Source organism: Ictalurus punctatus, chromosome 3, assembly GCF_001660625.3.
Source record: "Ictalurus punctatus breed USDA103 chromosome 3, Coco_2.0, whole genome shotgun sequence".
Classification (NCBI taxonomy): Eukaryota; Metazoa; Chordata; class Actinopteri; order Siluriformes; family Ictaluridae; genus Ictalurus; species Ictalurus punctatus.
Window position 1 is genome coordinate 17,691,204 of NC_030418.2, and position 21,772 is coordinate 17,712,975.

At 38.4% G+C, this 21,772-nt stretch overlaps 1 protein-coding gene across 3 annotated transcripts; it reads right to left on the reverse strand.

The window, feature by feature from the left end:
- Window positions 1–7,219: 7,219 nt before the first annotated feature.
- atl2 (atlastin GTPase 2) lies at window positions 7,220–21,167 on the reverse strand. Of its 3 annotated transcripts, XM_017464434.3 has the most exons (13): window positions 21,028–21,167; window positions 16,628–16,968; window positions 16,292–16,426; window positions 16,098–16,202; window positions 15,922–15,972; window positions 13,220–13,276; window positions 12,991–13,083; window positions 12,771–12,909; window positions 12,561–12,688; window positions 11,625–11,681; window positions 11,003–11,074; window positions 10,177–10,608; window positions 7,220–8,081 (listed from the first exon to the last, which is right to left on the reverse strand). In XM_017464434.3, the coding sequence occupies exons 1-13, from the start codon at window positions 21,098–21,100 to the stop codon at window positions 7,962–7,964; spliced, it is 1,803 nt and encodes a 600-aa protein (XP_017319923.1). In that variant the 5' UTR covers window positions 21,101–21,167; the 3' UTR covers window positions 7,220–7,961. The 3 variants fall into 3 exon arrangements, with proteins under 3 accessions (XP_017319923.1, XP_053535683.1, XP_053535684.1); XM_053679708.1 differs by lacking the exon at window positions 16,628–16,968 and having other exon boundaries at window positions 21,028–21,146; XM_053679709.1 differs by lacking the exons at window positions 16,292–16,426; window positions 16,628–16,968; window positions 21,028–21,167 and adding an exon at window positions 13,436–13,472 and having other exon boundaries at window positions 16,098–16,207.
- Between the last annotated feature and the right edge of the window lie 605 nt (window positions 21,168–21,772).

The following is a 21,772-nucleotide window of genomic DNA, read 5'->3' on the forward strand; positions in this document are numbered from 1 at the left end:
TTAACCAAAAGGTTCCTGATGCCTACTTTATAATTTTCTATATTTCTGCATAAATGATCTAAAACATAAGCGGATTTTCACGCAAGTCCTAAAAGTAGACAGAGAACCCAATTAAACAAATGAGAAACATAGACTTTTATTTATTGAAGGAAATTATCCAATATGTGAGTGGCAAAAGTATGTGAACTTCTAGGATTAGCAGTTAATTTGAAGATGAAATTAGTGTCGGGTGTTTTCAATCAATGGGATGAAAATCAGACGTGAGTGAGCACCCTGTTTTAGTTTTAAAAAACGGATTTATCAGTGATCTTCACAACACAGTTGTGGAAGTGCATCAAGGCATGAACAAAGGTGATTTCTGAGGACCTCTGAAAAAGAGTTGATGCTCATCAGGCAGGAAAAGGTTACAAAACCATCTCTAAAGAGTTTTGACCCCACCAAACCAGTGTCAAACAGACTGCTTACAAATGGAGGAAATTCAAGACCATTGTTACCCTTCCTAGCAAGATGTGTAATAGTCCATGAGGTCACAAAGGAGCCCATGGTAACTTCTAAGCAACACAAGATCTCTCTCACATTGGTTAATGTTCATGAGTCCATCATCAGAATACTGAACAAGAATGTTGTGCATGTCAGGTTTGCAAGGGGAAAGCCACTGATCTCTAAAAAGAACATTGCTGAAACATTTTGTTTGCTAAAGATCACGTGGACAAGCCAGAAGGCTATTGGAAAAATGCTTTGTGGACCGATGAGACCAAAATAGAACTATTGGTTTAAATGAGAAGCATTATGTTTGGAGAAAGGAAAACACTGCATTCCAGCATAAGAACCTTATCCCTTCTGTGAAACATGCTGGTGGTAGTATCAGGGTTAGGGCCTGTTATGCTGCATCTGGCCAGGACGACTTGCATTTCATTGATGAAACAATGAACCCTGAAGTATACCAGCGAATTCTAAAGGAAAATGTCAGGACATCTGTCCATGTACTGATTCTTGAAAGTGGGTCATGCAGCAAGACAACGACCCTAAACTAGGGCTGCACAATTAATCAAATATCGATCGGGATTATGATTTTGACTGCCCACGATTAAATGAACATGATCGACTGCGATATTAACGTTTAAAGTTCGTCCTCCGCTAATAGAAAACTTTGCTGCAGATCAAATCAAGCACTTCCTACACTTACAACCAATCACCATAGAGCGGCGCAGGGATGACGTTATTTTTAGTGCCAAAACCCGGAAACGGCGTTAGCGTTTTAGCCCTCGAGCTCCCAGCTTCACTTTGAGCTCCAGCGCTTTGCGCGAGGAGAAATCATGACATTAACATGATGCTAAATGGCACTACAGAGGTTGTCGGGGACATTAAACGTCATCATACCGAACGGGAAAAAAACTTTGCAGATAAACTCAGGGCTCTACAGTGCGACCATTTCACTCGCATTTGTGACTGAAAAGTATTTTGTGCGACTGTGAATAACTATTTATTCGCACCGGTGCGAGTGACCTGTTCGGAGTTGTATAATACAATCGGAATAAAAACTACAGGAAGTCCAAAATGCATCTACATCGAGCAACAGTTACTTTCACACTGCTTTTCCTCTCCTCAGTCAACCGAACAAGTGTGGAAATACTGCAAAGAACCCATTATGATGACAAGTAACTCTGTACATCATCTGCTTCAACTTCCCGATCTCACAAACCACCATCTTTTATTGATCCTGCAAAATGACCTGAACTTGCACCTGCTCGTGTAGACACAGCGGCTTTGGGCGGAGTAAATTAATTATAATGCTAACGCTACAAGGTGGGTTTAATTCTAACTTCTTTATTAAAAAAATTCCTCACCAATCATAATCAAGAGTAGCAACTGTTGGGACTGTAAACACACAGTATGCTACAGCTCTCCTTCACTAACTCTAATTCACTTTATTTAAACTCACGGTTTCCAGATATCACTAGATAAGTCAACGCCAGTTTCCATGTTTTTATTTTATCCCCCCAAAACACAATATTATCAGCAGACATGGACACTGTACTGGGGGAACCCATCTAAAACCGATAAACAAACAAAAATAAAACTACTAAAATGTAAAGAAAATGTGCTTAGTTATAAATAAATAATTTAATATAATAATTATAATAACTTCATTAAATATAAATAAAATGATAAATGAAATAATATTTAATTAGTATGGGTTGCATTTAATATCAATTTGACATTAAGCTTAGTAAGTTATTTCCTTAGAAAGCTATTAGCCTTTTTCCTAATATGGATCATTTTTGTGTTAGTCTACTTTTAATTAGGATTCTCTATTGTTTTTAAGATATTTAAAAATAAATATCTTATGCTTGTTTATTTATCAATTAACCAACAGTATTTCATTGCTATTATTTTAATTCAGTTAACAGTGACCATGAGCAGAGAGCTTACATTTAACTGTTTATGACCTCCTGATTAAAGTTTAAACAAAAAAGGATTGGTATCTGGATCGGTATCGGCTGTAAAAATCCTGATCGGAGCATCAGTAATGAACACGATTAAACTAAACTGCTTTGCATCTGATGGGTAAATAAACTCACCCAATCACATCATATATGAGATTATTCAGATATATACACAATATACACAGAGTGGTTCGAGAACTGACTCCAAATCAGAACCATGACAGCGGAAAATGGCTAATAGTGTAGCTTTAAATATATTTAAGAGGAGCAGACTTCAAACACTGAACACTGATGTTTATTGTATTTGTTTACAAGGTGGAACAGGTTATCAGTTGTTTTTTGCATACAGTCTGTAAAATTAACTGAAAATATTAAATTAAGTTTATCAGAAGGTAAATTAATTTGTCATGGTTCACACTATGTTCCTAAATTCTGTCATAACTGACCTGCTCAAGTTTTCTCATGCCTACTTCTGTGTTATATTGTGGCATGAGAAAACTTAATAAATGTGAAAGTGCAATAAAAATATGTTGTTACTAAAATCAATTAATAATCGTGATAAATAATCGAGATTTCAATATTGATCAAAATAATATTAATTATCATTTTGGCCTTAATCGTGCAGCCCTACCCTAAACACACAAGTCCTTCTACCAAAGAATGGTTAAAGAAGAATAAAGTTACTGTTTTGGAATGGTCAAGTCAAAGTCCTGACCTTAATTGAATAGAAATGTTGTGGAAATACCTGAAGTAAGCAGTGTACTGAGGAATTTGCTAGAATTCCACACAGAGCCTCAATTCTTCATGGCATGGATTCCACAAGATGTTGGAAACAGTCCTTTGAGATTCTGGTCCATGTTGACATGATTGTATCACACAATTCCTGCAGATTTTTCAGTTGCACTTTCATGCTGTGAATCTCCTGTTCTACCGCATCCCAAAGATGTTCTATTGGACTCAGATCCAGCAACTGGGAAGGCCACTGAAGAACACTGAACTCATTATTATGTTCATGAAACTAGTTTGAGACGACTTTTGCTTAGGTAAATTTTGGCCATGAACGGATCAGGTGGTCAGCAGCAATACTCAAATAGGCTGTGGTGTTCAAGCAACTTGATTAATTGGTATTCATGGGCCTAAAGTGTGCCAAGAACTTTCATTCCCCACACCATTACACCACTTCCACGAGCCTGGACTGTTGACACAAGGCAGGTTGGGTCCATGGATTCATGCTGTTGGGGCAAAATCCTCATCCTACCATCTGTATGCATCAGCAGAAAACAAGATTAATCAGACTAGGCTACATTTTTCCACTACTTAACTGTCCAGTTTTGGTGAGCCTGTGCCCACTGTAGCCTCAGTTTCCTGTTCTTGGCTGACAGAAGTGGAACCCTACATGGTCTTCTGCTGTTGTAGCCCATCCGCCTCAAGGTTCGAAATGTTGTGCATTCTGAGATGCTTTCCTGCTCCACACAATTGTACAGAGTGGTTATCTGAGTTTCTATAGCCTTTCTCTCAGCTCAAGCCAGTCTCCGTTGACCTCTCTCAAGACTTTTCTGTCTGCAGAACTGACACTCATTGGATGTTTTTTCTTTATTGCATCATTCTGAGTAAACTCTGTTTACTGTTGTGCATGGAAATCCCAGGAGATCAGTAGTTATCATAAATACTCAAACCAGCATTAAACCATTACAAAAACTTTTTCATGGCCCTCTTCATATTGTCACAAAGGATTTCTGAAAATACTATTATGCTTAGAAGTCAGTCATAAACATATGATTATTGGTCACTTTAATAAATGACTTGTTTTGGTAGAAGCTGGCTAGATGTATTTGTTTATACTTATTTTTGTATTAAAATTTGTATCACTCCAAAGTAGTGCCAAATTTAGAGGCTGTTGTAAGTGGGATATGTTGATTATGTTAGCAGTCAGCCACATAAGTTTACTCATTAAGATAAAAATCAGACCCACTGCACTATTTCAACACATGGGAAAGGTTTACAAATATTCATCTGCATTCACAAGTTTGCAAAAGTTTGCACACCCTTAAGGCCGTTTCATCTGTGTTGCTTCAATATTGTTCCTTCATTCTCAAACGTAACAAGAATGTTAAAACACTGTGTGTTAAGTTGGTATTGTTCAGAAATGTATGTCTCTGAATGCAATATAACTATTGAATGTAATATTTTAAAAATATCCAATTTACAGTGCTCTGGAACATTTACTTTGGAAGCATATTATTTCTGCTGGATGATTTCTTCTTCCTCCAGTTTCCTCCGTATATGCTCTATCACTGAAAAGAAAAAAAACAAAACAAGCCGATTTTAATTCACTTCAGTGCTTTATTAGTATGATTTCCACTTGATTAAAAGCTACATTTAAATATAATCATTTAATTTTTGTCATACTTACTGTCCATATTTGATGTGATTTGGCCAGCTGTGTTATTTGTCATGGTTCTGATTTGACGATTAGACGATATGTCTGAGATGCACATGGGTACATCTGTCTGTTCCAGTTGTTCAAGTCTCTGTGTGATGCGATCACTGAGACTAAAGTAATCCTTTCTCAAGTCTTCCATTTCATCCAGAAGCAGCTTTCTTTCATGCTCCAACAGACTCACAGCCTCTTTCATTCTCTCCCCCTCCCTTTTGTTCTCGATCTCAGATTTGGCCTTTTCTTTTTGTAGGCATTGCAGCTCCTCTTGAATCACATGGTTATCTTTTTTCAATTTAGAGACAACTTCACTTAAAGCCTCGCACTCTGTTCTCTTAGCTTGTAACTGTTCCATACAGGACTTGTGTTGTTCCTGTAGCTGATGTGTCTTCATTTTATACCTGTCATGAATTAGTTTGAATTCTTTTTTCATTTTGTCCAGCTTTTCCTCAGCAGTTTCTTTTTGCATTTTACAGTCATCAAGTTCTTCATGCAATTGTTTAAGCATCTTTTGTGATTCCTGCACACTTTTTTCAGCTTGTTTTTTTTCTAGCTCTTTAGATTGAAGTGTTTGTATGAGCTTCTGCTTCTCTCTTTGAGTATCACTTAACTGTTCTTTAAGCTTCCCACAATCAGCTCTTATAGATAATCTCTCGTCTTCAAGTGTCTGTATTGTCCTAACAAGTTTATTGTGTTGTTCCTCCATTGTCTTCATGTTGTTCCTGAGTTCAGAGAACTCCTGTTTTACATTGTCCCTCTGTTCCTCCAGAAGAGCCTGATTCATTAGTAACTCTTCAGTCATCTGTTGTGTCTTTTTTAATGCTTTTTGACAACTCTTTTTCTCTGTACGTTCCTCTGAAATATGTTTCTTAATATTGTCAGCACGTCTTTTAAGCCGCTCATATTTCTCCAGGATTGCTCTGAGCTGCCTGATGAAGTGTTCATTTTTGCTCTTGGAAATGGAAAGTTGTTCCCTCATGTCCTCAAAGACGTGGTTAAATTTCATTGTAACCTCAAAATTCCTCTGTTCTTCACATTTCAGCCTTTCACTCATGAGCTGGGCCTCCACGTCCCTTAGCTTTGAAATTTCTATCAGCTCATGGTGTTTCAGGAGGAGTAACCGAACAATCTGTTGATTTTCCATGTCTTTTTGTTGCAACTTTTCTTTCCAAACTCCAATAAATTCAGACTGTGTCCCTTTAAACTTGTATTTCTTTTCACTTGAAGAAATGGACACTGCAGTTTTTACATCTGAATGATCAGAGCAACTCTTTGAGGGATGAGAGTTTCTTCTGGCATTAAGGTCCATCTGAAGGTTTTCTAATTCTGTATTATACATATTTGCGTGTGGTGACATTACTGTCAGAGCCTTAAGCCCCAAGGTATAGATCTCAATATCATCTTCTTGCAGTTCTGTTCTGGATAAAATATCTTGCATCAATTCTATTGTCTGCGTATCCAAGCCATGACACATATTCCTGTGATTTTTGAGAAAAGCCCAAGAATCTTTTGTGTACTTAGCGGAAAACTTACCAAGAATATCATACTTAGAGTCTTCACAGGGAAAATCATGACCTCTAGCTTTTGATCTTAAAAGTCCATGTTGAATCTTCACCATGCCTTCAGAAAGCATTCCTTCAAAAGTTCACTTTTCTTTGAAGGGCGTTGCTGTGTGAAGAATCGGTTGTTTTAGAACATGTTGCCATATTTTCAGGAACATTAGCAACTCCTTTCAAACGTAAGTGCATAAGTGTATATTAGTAAAAAAAATGTTTCATTCAGTTTCAAATTTAATTTGTACTTCTGCAAATTATTTCACACTAAATTAGATTAAATTAAGATGAAGACTACAAACTATTCTCGAGTCGCTAGCTTAAATGCTTGGTTTTTGGCACTTTAGTTGAGTCGTTGTTATCTAAACATCATGTTAACGCAATTTTTTAAGCATATATATTTTTTTCCTTTCCTTACCTTTTCAGTCTTGCGGTTGCCTCTGCTGCCTGTGATACTAGGCTATGGAGCCACTCGAACCCTATTGTTCAAACTGTTTAAAATGTCTGTCGCCATAGAAACATGAAACATGGCTATAGCTGTGCCATAAAGGAGTAAAAAGGATTATTGTGCATTCATCAACGGCCTTCTAGTCAGTACAAAGCCCCGTTAACTGAAACCCCAACAGCTACAGGCATAACTTTTTACACACTCAAACATCCTGGCAGCATAGAGACGGATTCAATACACGCCTGAAAAGCTTAGCAAGATTAACCTTATCCTAAAAGTTAATAATCCTAAAAACAAAAATAGAAGATCTGGCAGAGTAAAAACCACAGGAAAGTTATTTAAATATTTTTAATCACTTAAAAAATAAATTACAACACATCCTTAAAAGGCAGACAAAGCAAGTTATCCCACACATTCCAATGTCAGGTTGTGTATGATGTGACAAATACTATGGCAGTAAATGAGCAGATGAATTTATATACAGTGTAGAACAATCTCTAATTACTCAATTATCAACTAACCCACCCCTCCCATTTTCTAGAAATATAATAAAAACTATTTATACATTCATGTACATGCTGGGGGTTATGATACAATTGAAAGTCTAGAGGGAGGAGACTGGTATAGAGCAGTTCTGCGTGGTTTTACAATATGCAGTAGTGCATTTATTGAAGGAGTCATTTTTTAAACAAACAATTAAAAATTGTCGTAGTGAGCAGTCAGAAAATATTCAAATGGGACAACTATAAATTCAAAACACATAAATGAATGAATAAATCTAAAAGGACCCAGGCATTAACTGAAACTAGTAAAATGGACAAAACTTTTTCTGATTGATTTTTTTATGGCTACTTCTAAAAGAAGAAGAAAAAAAACCCACAGGAGGTATGCCTGTGTTTCATTACATTATAGTGACAAAGGTTCAGACACTCACTATAGGTGAGTATCATGTCTAGTCTGGGTTGTAAACTTTGGTTTTAACTGTTCAACCCAAGGGTATAAGAGTCCACAATAAAACTGTGCAAAAACACATTCTGTACACACTGAACAGGAGAGACATGAGACACAGCATGCTGTCAGTTGGTTTTTAACTTTGCAGTTTGCTTCACTTGTTCAGTCAGACTGGCTCTTATAGAGTTCACTACAGTCTGGCGAATATTTTCCTCCATGTATTGTTCGGTCAGTGGCTTCAGCACCTGAAGAGAATTGAAGATAAAGACAACAAGAGAAAGAAGGCAAAATGAATACTAGGAATTCACAAAGGTAGAAAACGAGGGAATATTGTCGTCTCCACTGAGAACCATTAATACAGAGGTAGAACAATCAAAAGCTCGTGGAAGGAAGATCTTTAGTTCAGAAGGGGTGTGACAGTCTTTACTTTAGCACAAACCTTTGCACAGCACAAGCACAAGGACTAGGATGCCTCCACTGCCTGCAAGCCTAGTCCTTCTTTTTACTAATTTGCATGCCTCAAATAGCGTTTAAAAATATATCCTGACCATGATTGGATCAATGCCAAAATGTCTGGTGATGAGCAAGGATGAGTCCATACAAATCCTACATTTTACCACATATTATTGAGATACTGCCCCAACAAGAATTCCCTACTGACAGACAGGCCGATGGCAAAAATCTTAAATAGGCCTTCCTAAACATGAATGTGCAAGCAACATCTCTGTATGACAAACAGGAAGGATGCTATTGAAGAAAGACCATTTCAGATATTTCACCTAGATCCTTTTTGACTTGATTACAAAATGTAGTTAGTTCATCTACTGGTTATGAATATAATAGGGATGCTCCGATCGATCAGTATCACATTCTATGACTCGATCGGTAGCCTCTAAATTTGGCTGATCTCACAAACCGATCGCAATTTGATGACGTAAAATGTGAGGTCGCAAAATACATGACGACATTAAACTTTAGCGCTGCAGTCATGTCATCACCAGTGTGGAATTATTACGAGGTCTCAAGAAACAATTAAACATTCGCCGTGTATTTCTAAAGGCCTATTAGAATGCTCATTGTAAAATAAATATCTGTTGTGCTTATTTATTTGATTCTCAATTAAAACAATAATCTACAAGATTACTGTAAATAATATAAAATCAAAGCAACATTGGTGATATTACTTTCTGGTAAGAAAAAAAAGGTTAAGAGTGACAGTCGACAGAAAGCTTACATATCATTTATATAAAGCTTGAACGATCGGGATCATATCGGCCGCTCATAATGACAAGAAATCGGTAATTGCTGCAAAAATCCTGATAATGCCATATACACTCTACAAACATTCACTCACTCATTGTTGAGATATCACGTTAACGAGAATCTTGGACGACTGCATGGACAACAAAAATCCCAAGTAACATAATGCCTAGTGGTGGAGTCCTAAAAATGGAACTAAATAGTCATGAGTATAGGTGGAAAAATATGATAACAGCATGGTATAAACACACCAGGATGGGACATTTTTCCTCATTTAGTCATAAGTCTAGGGTGCAACAACCCTATCCACACAGGGGAGGTATGGCTGCAGGGTTTCATTCCAACAAGAAGTAACCACACGTGCTGAGCAATTGAAGGACAAGATTAACTGATTAAACAGGTCGAAAAAGGTGTAGATCTTGTTTGGTTGGAATGCCGAAGGTTTAAAAAAAAAATTATGGGATGAGGTGGTATGGGAAAGCCATATACAACAAGGAAAGTCAGCACTAAGAGGAAGCATGAAGAGTGCAGCTTCTCTAAGCTGCAATGCAGTGATGCTAAAATAAACCAGGACTCCTTGACCTATAGTAGTGACGGACACTTGGAGAACATGATCCGAGTACTTCCCTGGCTGGGTCATCTAAAACGTACACCATGTAATTAGTCATCTCAAGTGATCATCCTTAGAAATTAACCCTCAAAAGTATAGATTAATTCCATGTTTTTTCATATACATAAAATATTGCTTGATAACTGCTCAATAGTTTAGTCATTTTCATAGCTTGATTACATTGAGCACTGCTCTTGACTGGTATAAAGAGTAGCTATAGGATTGTACTGATAGCTTTCCGCTTATTACTAGTTCATAAAATAAATAAATAAATAAATAAATAAATAATTAGTTATACAGTTTTTGAATTCAAATAACCAAAGTAACTACAATTTAACATACACACAAATAATGTTGACTAAAAGCTTGGAATATACAAAGTGGACATTTAGTCTTGTTTCTAAAATTAATACGCAAATCTTAGGTTTATTGTCAGAGTTAAAAAATAATAGGGATAAGGCTCCACCCACCTGCTCCCACAAGGCTTCTGCTGTAAGGTCTATAGCCACGCCTACTTCTCGATATTCGCCTGAATATCTCACATACGCCCATGCACACAGTGACGTCAAGGACACCCCCATCACAAGGTTGGCCAGGACAGCGATCACTGATAAACCGATGAACCCTGTTACTGTGGAGATTATGTAGGCAGCGAACATGACAACAAACAACGTTGCAGGAGTCCTTGCTGCATAGAAAATGTTCTTGCTTTCATTGTGCTTGATGAAATTAGCATAAGCTTCATCAAGCTCAGACTCCAGCTGTTCCTGGTACCGTTGGCTAAACTCAACACCTCCCATTTTCTTAACAGCACGGAACTGCTGGACAGAGGTTTGCTTTAGATCATCATGATAGCGCTGGAGGTCAACTGGTGCAATGTATGGTTTGTCTCCACCACATATCTACATATGGGGAACAGGAGGAAGAAAGAAGCCTTAAGTACCAAATTCCAATTGTTAAAAATGTCACTGATGACACATCTCATAAGGAACATTCAATGTGATTCAGTGTTTAAAACAGAGTTATCTAGGCCATATTAAAACCTTCTATTTTTGTGCAATGGCCTCACACTAATTTGAGTTATCTAGGTGACCTAGTCAAATCACATTCCAGCTACGTTAAGAGAGAAATCAAGTCCCCATCCATCTTAGGACTACTTTTATAAAAGTTATTTAAAATCACAGAGTCAAGATCTTGTGTTTTATTTGAAGTCGTATGTTGCCATATCCAAAGTTAAAAACAGCATTTTAAAAAAAAAAAAAAAAAAAAAAAAAAAAAAAAAAAAAAAAATTCTACCTGCTCCATGTTCCGGCTGTAACTGTCCTTTGCCCCCGCCACAGCGGTCAAGTTGTTGGCTTCAGCAGTTGCCTAGAGGTTAAAAGCCCAATGAGTGAAAGAGTTGAAAGAATCAAGTCAGATTATAGCAAAGTCCTTCTACCAAAGCATGTACACGTGGCGGCCATCTTGGCAGCACTCCCAGGCAGTTATTTTCAGTCATACAAGACCCAGTTCCCATCTACCTGAATAGGGAGTGACCCATATACCAGAAATGGATCAACAATACAATCGTTCCAACACTGATTTGAAATGGCTATTAACATTCTACAAAAATGGAAATGTGGTCAAATGTGGTTCTTGTTATTTGTCTTGTCAAATAACAAGAAAGTTTTCCAATTTGTTCATACTCCATAACTAATTGAGCAAAGCGCTCTATAGCTGTGTCACTTTAAGAATCTGTTAAACTGTTTTCTGGTTACATTATAACCAACACAGTAATTGCCTCTTTTTATTAGAGAGGAAAGGAATTATCGCCACTATATTAAGCATTACATAATGCCCATTCATATTTTATGCAGAGGGCTGTCACTACTCAGATCACCTCTGATTACAGCTGAACTGTAGCATATTAGTAACATACCTGTAACATAGACTTTGGATGAGGGAGCTCCTCGCCTTGGTAGATTTTGATGTATGCCTAAATACAAACACAAAGCAGATCAGATGTTCAGTTTGATTGGTATTTCTGAAATTAATCACCAATTATGAATACTGGCCCAAGTGAAACTTTATATACTTATATAAATAAGTGTATACTGTGTACATTCTTTTTCAGAGCCCTTGAGAACAAACTTTCTATGTAGTTAATTAGGTAATCAAGACTTTAGAATGATAAGGTGCTGTATAACTGATTAAGATTGTGTTGACGGCCAAAGTAGAAAACATTTCAGCTATATAATTTTGTATACTTCTGAACGATATTATACATTTTTAACATTAACCCATCACTCACTCATTCATCTTCAGTAACTGCTTTATCCTATTCAGGGTGGCAGATCTGGATTGGATCTGGAGCCTATCCCAGCAACACTGCTGGCAAAGCAGGAGAATTCACCTAATCTGGGATGCCAGTCCATGGTATCATGCACACACATTCTCACACTCATTCAGACCCTAGGGTCAGTTTAGCATAACCAATCTGCCTACCTGCAAGCTTTTTAGGACAGTGGGAGGAAACTGGAGAACCTGGAGGAAACCCATGCAAACATGTGGAGAACATGCAAAAGTCTGTACAGACAGTAAACCAAGCTCAGGGTTGAACCCAGAAGCTGTGAGGCGTCAATGCTATCCAATGAACCACCATGCCGAACCGCAATAAATTTTTACAAAAATCACAGAGACCTGTAGGACTCCAAGGTCTTGTGGCTTTCTGAAAGCTCATGGAGCCCCTTGGACGAGGGGCGAATTGCCATCAATCCAGATATTTTGATTTTAGTAAAAGACATTACTATGTTTGTAACAGTAAATACAATGCAAATTCTGTTTATACTTTATATGCTGATAAAATAAGCCTAACCTTGAAATACTCCAGTAGGTCCCTGCATGTAACCTTGGCACCATTAATCTCTTTCTCCACCAGGTTCTCAGGGGCCAGTAGTAAAGGCACCAGGTTCTGCAGCTCCTTCTTAAAATCCCCATCAATATCTGCAAAAAGTACTGAAACATTAAAGCACCATTTTGTGTGTCTGTGTGCATTTTTCTTTTAAGTAAGGAAGAATACTCCAACCTCTCAGTCTGCCATCAAAGTAGGGATTAGTTGCAACCTTCAGGCCTGGGTGAGGCAGTAGAAAACAGTCGATGCTTGAGAAACATGAGTGGATGTGCTTCCTCACATTCTGTAGCTCTTCATGCTGGTTCTGTTTCACCTAAACAATCAACACAAACATGTTTGAACTCAGTATAACTTCTGAATGCACAACAAAACCTATTTACTCTCCAGAACTCACCTGTAGTCGCCGTTCCAAGAAGTTATTCCCTCCATCAAGTCCATAGTCATGCTCATAGGGGTAACACCAATCTCTGATCAGAAACAGTAGTTTCTGAAAAAAGAAAATTATTCAAAATCAGCAGAGTCAAACATCTTAAATAAGTTGAGAGTAAGCATGAAAATAAACTAATTTGCTGAACAAGAAAAAGTTGTAACCCACTCAATGTACAAATCAATGTGTTCATTACCTGAAATGGTTTTTCATAGACCTCCTCCATTGCCAAGCGACCATATTCTGTAAAAAGCTATATAAAAAAGACACAAATAGACTGGTAGGCACCAAAGTCAGCAGCAGGATAATGCCTAAATCATGTCAGACCATATAAAAGTAAGATTGTTTTAACTGCACACAGTAAGCAAGCTCAGCATCTTTTAATGTTAGTGCAAGTGTAGATACAATTTACCAAATATCGTAGTTCCACCACTGCAATCAATGGATTACTATAAAAAAAGACAGCCTAAGAGAGTGTATACAGTTGGAGAGACCAAAGCTCTAAGAGCTTCAGAACTAATGCTACCTATCTTTTTTTGGTCTTTCAGCATAATATACATAAAGTTAGCAGAACAGCATTTAACTCTGAGCACAGAGCCTTTTGATTCAACCACGCAATTGCATAATAATTAATTGATACAAATTTGTAGAATTTGAATCCCAGAAATTCAAATCACCTGAGGCATTAACAAGTTTCCTGATTTGAAATTGGGTGTGTAACTCGTTGCATTGAAGGGAAACAAGTCTGAATCCATGGCAACATTTTTTTATTACAATGCCACATCATGATACCACTGCACTGTGAATAAGAAGTCTTTAAAGAGAGTTGCTTTCGAGAGAGACTCTGATGCACAGAAAGAAGGGGGTAAACTCTCCAGTCTCATTATAGTCACACAGCAGTCGGCATGGTCAATATCTGCACTTATTGGTCATTTTCTACAGCTAAACCCAACATAGATGCTGACCGCAGCCGACCTCTTGCTACATAGTAAATGTAGGTATAAACTAGACATACCCAATAAACTGGCAATTGAAAATATTTGGAATGCTGGGTGTGAGGTGGGAATACACCTTGGATGTGACATCACAGTGTACCATACACACGCACACACAGACATTTGCACTTAAGGACAATTTAGAGTAACCAAATCTATCTAGCAGCATTTGTGGGGTATGGGAGGAAATTGGAGAACCCGGAGGAAACCCATGCAGACACTGTGAATGCATGTGAAACTCCACACAAACCTTGGAGCTGTGAGGAAGCAACATTACCGGATGCGTCATTGTGCCACCCTACTTTTTATTAACTTCACTTAATATGGCACATACTCAATTGTACACAACTGCAACTAGAGTCTGGAAATCCTGGTGGAGAAAGACACAATGAAAATGGTACACGTCCTGTTCAAATGTGACGAGTGTAAGAGGTTATAATATTAGTAAATATGCCCCCCCATATACGTGTTTTGATCTGTGAAACCTGACAGAATTAACAAACAGTGTGTGGACACCTGACCATCACACCCATATGTAAGACTTCCCCAACTGTTACGATAAAGTTGGAAGCACACAATATAGAATGCCTTTGTATGCTGTAGCATCAAAATTCCCCTTCCTTAAAACTCTGAGGCCCAAACTTGTTCCAGCCTTTTAATGCCCCTGTGCAAAAAGCGAGGTCCATTAAGATGTGGCATGCCAAAGTTGAAGTGAAAGGACTCAAGAAGCCTAAGACCAGACCTCAACCTCACTGAACACCTTGGAACACTGACTGCACCTCAGACGTCCTGGTCTTAGAATAGTGCCTTCCCAGAAGCCTTCCCAGAAGACTGGAGCTTATTATAAACAGGGAGCAGCAGTAGCTTAGTGGTTGAGTCGTTGAACTTCAGCTTGGAAGGACATGATTTTCAATCCCAGCACTGCCAAACTGCCACTGCTGGGGCCTTGAGCAAGGCCTTTAATCCTCGACTGCTCAGTTGTAAGTTATAAATGAGATAAAGGAACTCTCTGTGCAGTTCATGCCTTGTTTTCAAGAGAAGCTAAGCAGGGTTGAGCCTGGCCAGTAGCTGGATGGGAGACCTGCTGGGTTAGCAGGGGGAGCTCAGCTTGTGGTCTGTGTTGGGCCTAATGCCCCAGTATAGTGACGGGGATACCCTACTGTAAAAACAGTACGAAAATATTCAGATGAGACGTTAAACCGAGGTGCTGACTCACTGTGGTCATTAAAAATCCCTGGACACTTATCGTAAAAGTGTCTGGGTGTACCTCGGTGTCCTGGCAAAATACCCCTATTGGCCCTTCTCCATCATAGCCCCCTAATAATCCCCATCTCTGAATTGCTACATCACTCTCCTTTCCTCTCCACCAATATCTGGTGTGTGGTGGGCGTTCTGGTGCACTATGGCTACCATCGCATCATCCAGGTGGGTGCTACACAGTAGTGGTGGTTGAGGAGACTGTAACTAAGTCGCTCTGGATAAGGGCATCTGCCAAATGCCGTAAATACAAAGGGGGACTAAAACTGAAATAAGATGTTGACAACGCTCATCTGGGTGTTATGGTCAGGTATCCACAAACTTTGGCCATATAGTGTACTTTGACATCTCTACTTGAAAAGAAATATAAATATATTGTACCAAAATCATGTTAGGCTACTTTCTAACCTTCATGTCATGCTGGGTAAGGAGCCAAGTTAACCAATGTAGCAGTAATTCAAGATGTCTAAAACCTAACCATGTGCTAGCTGTGTGTACTTTTCTCACAAGCTGATTAAGTTTTGTATAGTTATATGTCATAACTTTATTCTGGTTGAGACACACAAACGGGAAAATTTTATAGTAGAAAATGTCAAAATCTGACCAAGGGTTTTCCCAGGTCACCACACATATATGCATCACATACCTGGAGATTCTGAAGGTCATCTTCTTGAATATTCTGTGAAAGATTATAAACCTAGGGCAAACAAAAGGAACACAATGCAAACATTAGTAAACACACATTAAGTAATTATAAGGACTTGCAAACATGCCTGAGTACATAAGGTAGGTCAGCTTTTTCTCTCTCCATCATAAACATACCTGTATGGAGCTCGTCATAGTGCTAAGGGCAAAAACTGTAGCACAGTCTTTAATAGTGGACTGACTGTCAAAAGCTCCCTGAGTATCAACCAGCAAGACAGCAACCTGAGGAGTAAAATGTTTTGATTAGACACTGATTTAGGACAAACAAGTTGTGATATAAGCAGATTATGAGTAAATGAGGCACATCTCACCTTACTGCCATCAGGCTTTTCCACCACAAACACTTCACTCCAGGCCTGTATTCCTGTTGTCTCTCTCTCACAACCCCCCCTCCAGGAGAAACCTGTTAGTGGCTCATCATCTCCTCCCATCCATGACTCCGATGACTACAGAATATGACAAGAACGAGAGACCTGAATGCTTATAACTGCCTTTTTATATAGAAGAACATTAACAGGCCAGGCTGGTTTTGCACTTCAGGGAAACAGTCATGACATGCCAGTGAAGACAAGGGCCATAATTACTGGCAGCATGCAGGTGATTTTAGGGGGTTGAGTATATAACATGCGGGAACATGCATAGCTAACCTGATTGTGGAAATAGCGTAGCATGAAGTCTAGCAGGAAGGATTTGCCCTTGCGAAAAGCACCAGCCACAGAGAGCACAACCACATTGAGGTCCTTGATATGATCTTGCATTAGGATCTTCTCCAACGCCCCAGCATCTAATTCAAATTTATGGTCATCCTGATTTGCAACAACTATCTGTATGGGTCGAGCTCCTTCTGGGAATAGCTCTTCCTCCACAGGTTTGAGATCTTCCTCCACAGCACATGGAGCAACTCCGTTTGTGTCAGGGCTTAACTCATCCACCCTGCTTGAATCATGAGAAGGATGACACAGTGGCACCTCCTCTACCCCAGTCATAACTGTGTAAATAATATAAGATATACAAAAGTTTGGTTGGCATAAATATGGTCATAAATAAAACCAGCGCTGCAGGGTTAACAACAGGTTTCGGGGTTTTTTACACTGAAACTGTAGCCTTGTACATAGCTCCTATCTTATACTAGCTCTATTTGCACATTATGTAGTTCTGTGCAGAGATCCTCTATTGCACCAGTCCTGGCCACATTATTCCTACAGTATATGCGTACATAGACAGCATAACAATATAAATAATAAAAGACTGACGAACCTAATGCTAGGTAATTGAGAGGCACTGAGCCATACATGCAACAGAGTTTATTTATAGAAGACAGAATTAAAATGAGACCGAGTGCAGTCAGTCACTTGCTTCAAGAGTATCAAAAGCATCTGCTGAGTGCACAAGAAGTCAGGACAGTCTGAAAGGGATAAAATGTTGCTGATATTCAACTAAGCCACGCACCTAAACATTTTACAAAGAGCTACTCCAACAACCTATAATCCTGTACTCATGCCTCCCTTTATCAAACTGCTGGACATCATGTGCTGGTTCACAATAGTAAGACACTTTCCAACAGACTACTTGCTTGTCTGAAGAATACACCCAATTAATAAGTACATATATAGTGGCAATAGGTGCATTTACATGAGCAAAATAATCTGATGACTGTAAACAATATCAGATTTAGTAAATAAGTCCATCATTGTAATCTGATATGAAAACTCCAGGACTACAAGAAAGTCACACTCACAAAATATTTCTTTCAGTAGTTATGTTACAAGTAATAAAGATATTGGTTTACTTGCATTTGGTAGGATCACCTTAAAAAAAAAAATTACAAATGTGAACTAAACTATATAATCTTAGGTTTAATGATGAAAATCTCTATTAACCCTAATTTATCAATATAATTTCAATGTAAGCAAGCCCTGGCCCAAGGCAAATAATCATGTGTAATTAATACAATGACAATATTTCAAAAATACTAAAGTGTGATGAATTGCCTACTACACTTATAGTGCTCAACATCTACTTAATTATCTATACCAGTGGTTCCCAAACTTTTCCAGGGCAAGGCCACCAGTTTGTTTCACAGAAGGAATAAGGTTTTTATGCTGGAATGCAGTGTTTTCCTTTCTCCAAACATAAAGTTTCTCATTTAAACCAAAAGTTCTATTACAGTCTCGTCTGTCCACAGCACATTTTGCCATTAGCCTTCTGGCGTGTTCACGTGATCTTTAGCAAACTTTAGACAAGCAGCAATGTTGTTTTTGGAGAGCAGTGGCTTTCTCCTTGCAACCCTGCCATGCACACCATTGTTGTTCAGTGTTCTCCTGATGGTGGACTCATGAACATTAGCGAATGTGAGAGAGGTCTTTAGTTGATTTGAAGTTACCCTGGGTTCCTTTGTGACCTCATGGATTACTACACAGTTTGCTCTTGAGGTGATCTTTGTTGGTGTAACACTCCCAAGGAGGGTAGCAATGGTCTTGAATTTCCACCATATGTACACAATCTGTCTGACTGTGAATTGGTGTCCACACTATTTACAAGCAGTTTTGTAAACTTTTCCAGCCTGATGAGCATCAACAATTCCTTTTTACAAGGTCCTCAAAATCTCCTTTGTTCATGCCATGATACACTTCCACAAACGTGTTGTGAAGATAGTGACTTCACAATCTCTTTTGATAGATCCCTGTTCTTTAAATAAAACAGGGTGCTCACTCACACCTGATTGTCATCCCATTGATTGAAAAGATTGGATTCTAATTTTACCTTCTTTTATTTATTTGTTCTTTTAATGACCGGTCAGCATCAATGGCTATAATGGACATTCCATATTTTTTATAGTATTACTACAACAATAAGATCTTTAAATAAAATTTCAACAGTGTCAACAATGACAGCTACATAAGGTCCTTCACTTTAATATTCCAAAAAAAATTCTAAGATCTTTCCTGGTGAGACATTTTGGAAGACTTCTAAATACATATTTTCTGAGTAAAAATGTTTTCTAGTGTTGTTAAGAGTAGGACAGTCCTTTAATATATGCTCAACAGTCATTCTTGCTTTACAGGAATCACATGTAGGTTTTTCACCGTTCAGTAGGAATGCATGTGTCTTGAGAGTCCAAAACGGCAGCTCGTGTATATGGTCTGATCGTGTCTGGATTCAAAGGGGGAATTAAGGAACTGTCTTTCATTTATGCCAGGGTTGATTTTCTGTAGTTTGTTATGAACGCACCGGTCCCATTACAGTTGCCACTTTGAGATGTACAAGTTTATAATTGGTTTGAGATCTGATGGTGGGATTCAACATTCTGTAATTCTCAATTTGAAGGCTTCCTTAGCAGCACTGTCTGCTTGTTTGTTGCCAGACAGCCCAAATGTCACCTTCAAATTAACTGTCAATCCTAGGGATTCACATACTTTTGCTACTCACAAATATGAAATATTGGACAATTTTCCTCAATTAATAAGTGACCGAGTACAATGTGTGTCTATATTTGTGTTCTTTGTCTACTTTCAGGACTTGTGTGAAAATTTGATGTCTTAGGTGATATTTATGCAGATAGATAGAAAATTCTAAAATGGTCACGACCTTTCACTGTACCACTGTAATTCAGCATTCATTCAGAGCTTCAAACTCAACACAATCCCTATTTTTAATCCATCATGTTATGTATGTTGTGAAAAATCCAGCTTAGTCCGTTTTGCCAAAACACATTCTTCATGTAGTCAAACTTGGAGACTATCTTTACTAATGACCGTTGTGTTATATTATGGAAAAATGGCTACAATGTAGCATAAGTAGCAGTAATTCAGAAACTGTTTCCTCTCTACCAGAACATGGACTACCAGTCTGACCAGCCCAGCCTGTGTTTTGGCAGCTGGTCAGACTAAGCTAGAATTTTTCAGGAGGTTTGTGTGCGTGTTTTAATTCAATCACTTAATAACTACTACCGCATTGCTCTGTAAGCAAACCCCATGGTGAGGCAGGGGTTACTATCGAGTTCTTGTGATGATTATGGTGTCGCTGGCCGCTCCACTTTCTATTCCCGGCTCGCGGAGCCTCGCGCTAAACCCTGCGCTTTAACCGCCATAAACCCGCACACTCTCTTCCGCTAAATTTGGCCACTTCTTTCTCTAGGAGGACACAAAAACAAACTCAAAGTACACACTGTCTCAGCTCCGAGCGCGTCCCTTCGTCCGCTGTCTGTCAGTGCAAAGTCAGGCAAAGTGAACGGCTGTTTGACAGTAACTCGAGCTGTGTAAACTTCGGAAACACTCACTCTCATACAGTGAACGTAAATATCACGTAGAATCATTTCCACCACTTAAAATAATGTCAACAAAGGTCACAATTAAACAGCTTCAGAAACACACTAATATTTTATTTAATTAAAACATCGTTTATAAGAGAGGAAAAAACACGGGGGTGAAATCTGAATCTAGACGTGCCAAGACAAAGTATAAACTGCAGTGTCAGTTTGCCTAGCTCGAGTCACATTTGTTATTTTCAGACTGTTACGAAACTCTCATCACACCCAACTAAACGCTATATAAAGCAAAACATTTACAATGTTTGTTTAATTAATTCTTCTTCTTCTTATTATTATTATTACATAAACCGGCGTGTTAAAACCCTGAGACTACGCTTAAACTTAGTAAAGTAGCTGAGAACAGCGAACTCTTGGCACACATGACTGTCCACACGCTCGTGCGTTTGCTGAATACACAAAAACCGATACAGAAGCTGGTGAAGTTCCTCCAGGGATACAAGCTTCAAATTCCTCTTAAGTACATTTCCATACCGCCGCAGAGAGACATGAGCTGCACAAAGCTTTCGATGTATGTGTGTCTAAGCAGTGCAAGCTGTTAGTTAACGCTACAGCTGACTGTTCATCAAGACAACATTGAACCTGGTGAAAACTTTCTCAATAACTAACTTTACTCTCACACACTTTCCATTTCTCTCACCAAAACTCTCACAAATCAAACGAATACAGTACAACACTAAACATACACACTCCAGCTTATTTTCCCAATCCCCTTATTACCTTCGTCAAAACTGTTACTTATATGATTTGTGCCCAAGAAATCCCGATTTCTCCAGCCACTGCGCTCCGCCATCTTGTTCAGTTAAAATATCCAGCGTGACGTTCGCAGCTCGTTTCCCTCTTTGAACTTGATCTTGCTTAGCCACGCCCCAACGACATGTACACACGAACCGCAGCGCGGGGCGTGGTCAGTGAGGGGCGTGGTGTTAAAAAGATAGATTTCATTGGTTATTTCTCTGCCATTAACCGCCTCCTGATGACCTGCTCTTCAAGTCACATTTCACAAGAGACTTTAAAGACTAGCATAAAATAGTCGTTTCACTCAAATATGAAACATTATATATTTCATATTGACATATGAAAAATCTAAAATGGATATATTTATAGCATGTGCAAATTCATGAAATTATCAACCTTACCGTCTTTGTAGAGAATTACAAAAGCAATTTTTTTTTCCTGTATAATTTTCTGCTGTCAGTTTTGAGATGAGATTGAGAGTGAGACTGAGATTTTAGAATTGTCAAATGCTTGATTGAATGCCATCACATCAGCTGTTGGAATCTTATCTTTTATTTCTTACCCTAAAAAGTGCAGTGCAACAATGTCAGTACTTCTGACACCAAACAGTAGATCCTGCATTTGTTGATACCTAGTGCGATGCAGCAATGCAACCACCATATTGAAAAGGGCCATATTCAGTTGTGAACCAATGTGCATCTATGAAGTCTATGCTAGAATTTGTTTA

Excerpts from the sequence above, each read along its gene's own strand:
- atl2 (XM_017464434.3), bottom strand. The coding sequence starts at position 21,100 with ATGGCGGAGCGCAGTGGCTGGAGAAATCGGGATTTCTTGGGCACAAAT. Across the intron at positions 16,969-21,027 it reads AAGTAACAGTTTTGACGAAG|TTATGACTGGGGTAGAGGAG; the intron begins GTAATAAGGGGA and ends TTATTTACACAG. Across the intron at positions 13,277-15,921 it reads ATGACCTTCAGAATCTCCAG|CTTTTTACAGAATATGGTCG; the intron begins GTATGTGATGCA and ends TTTTTTATATAG.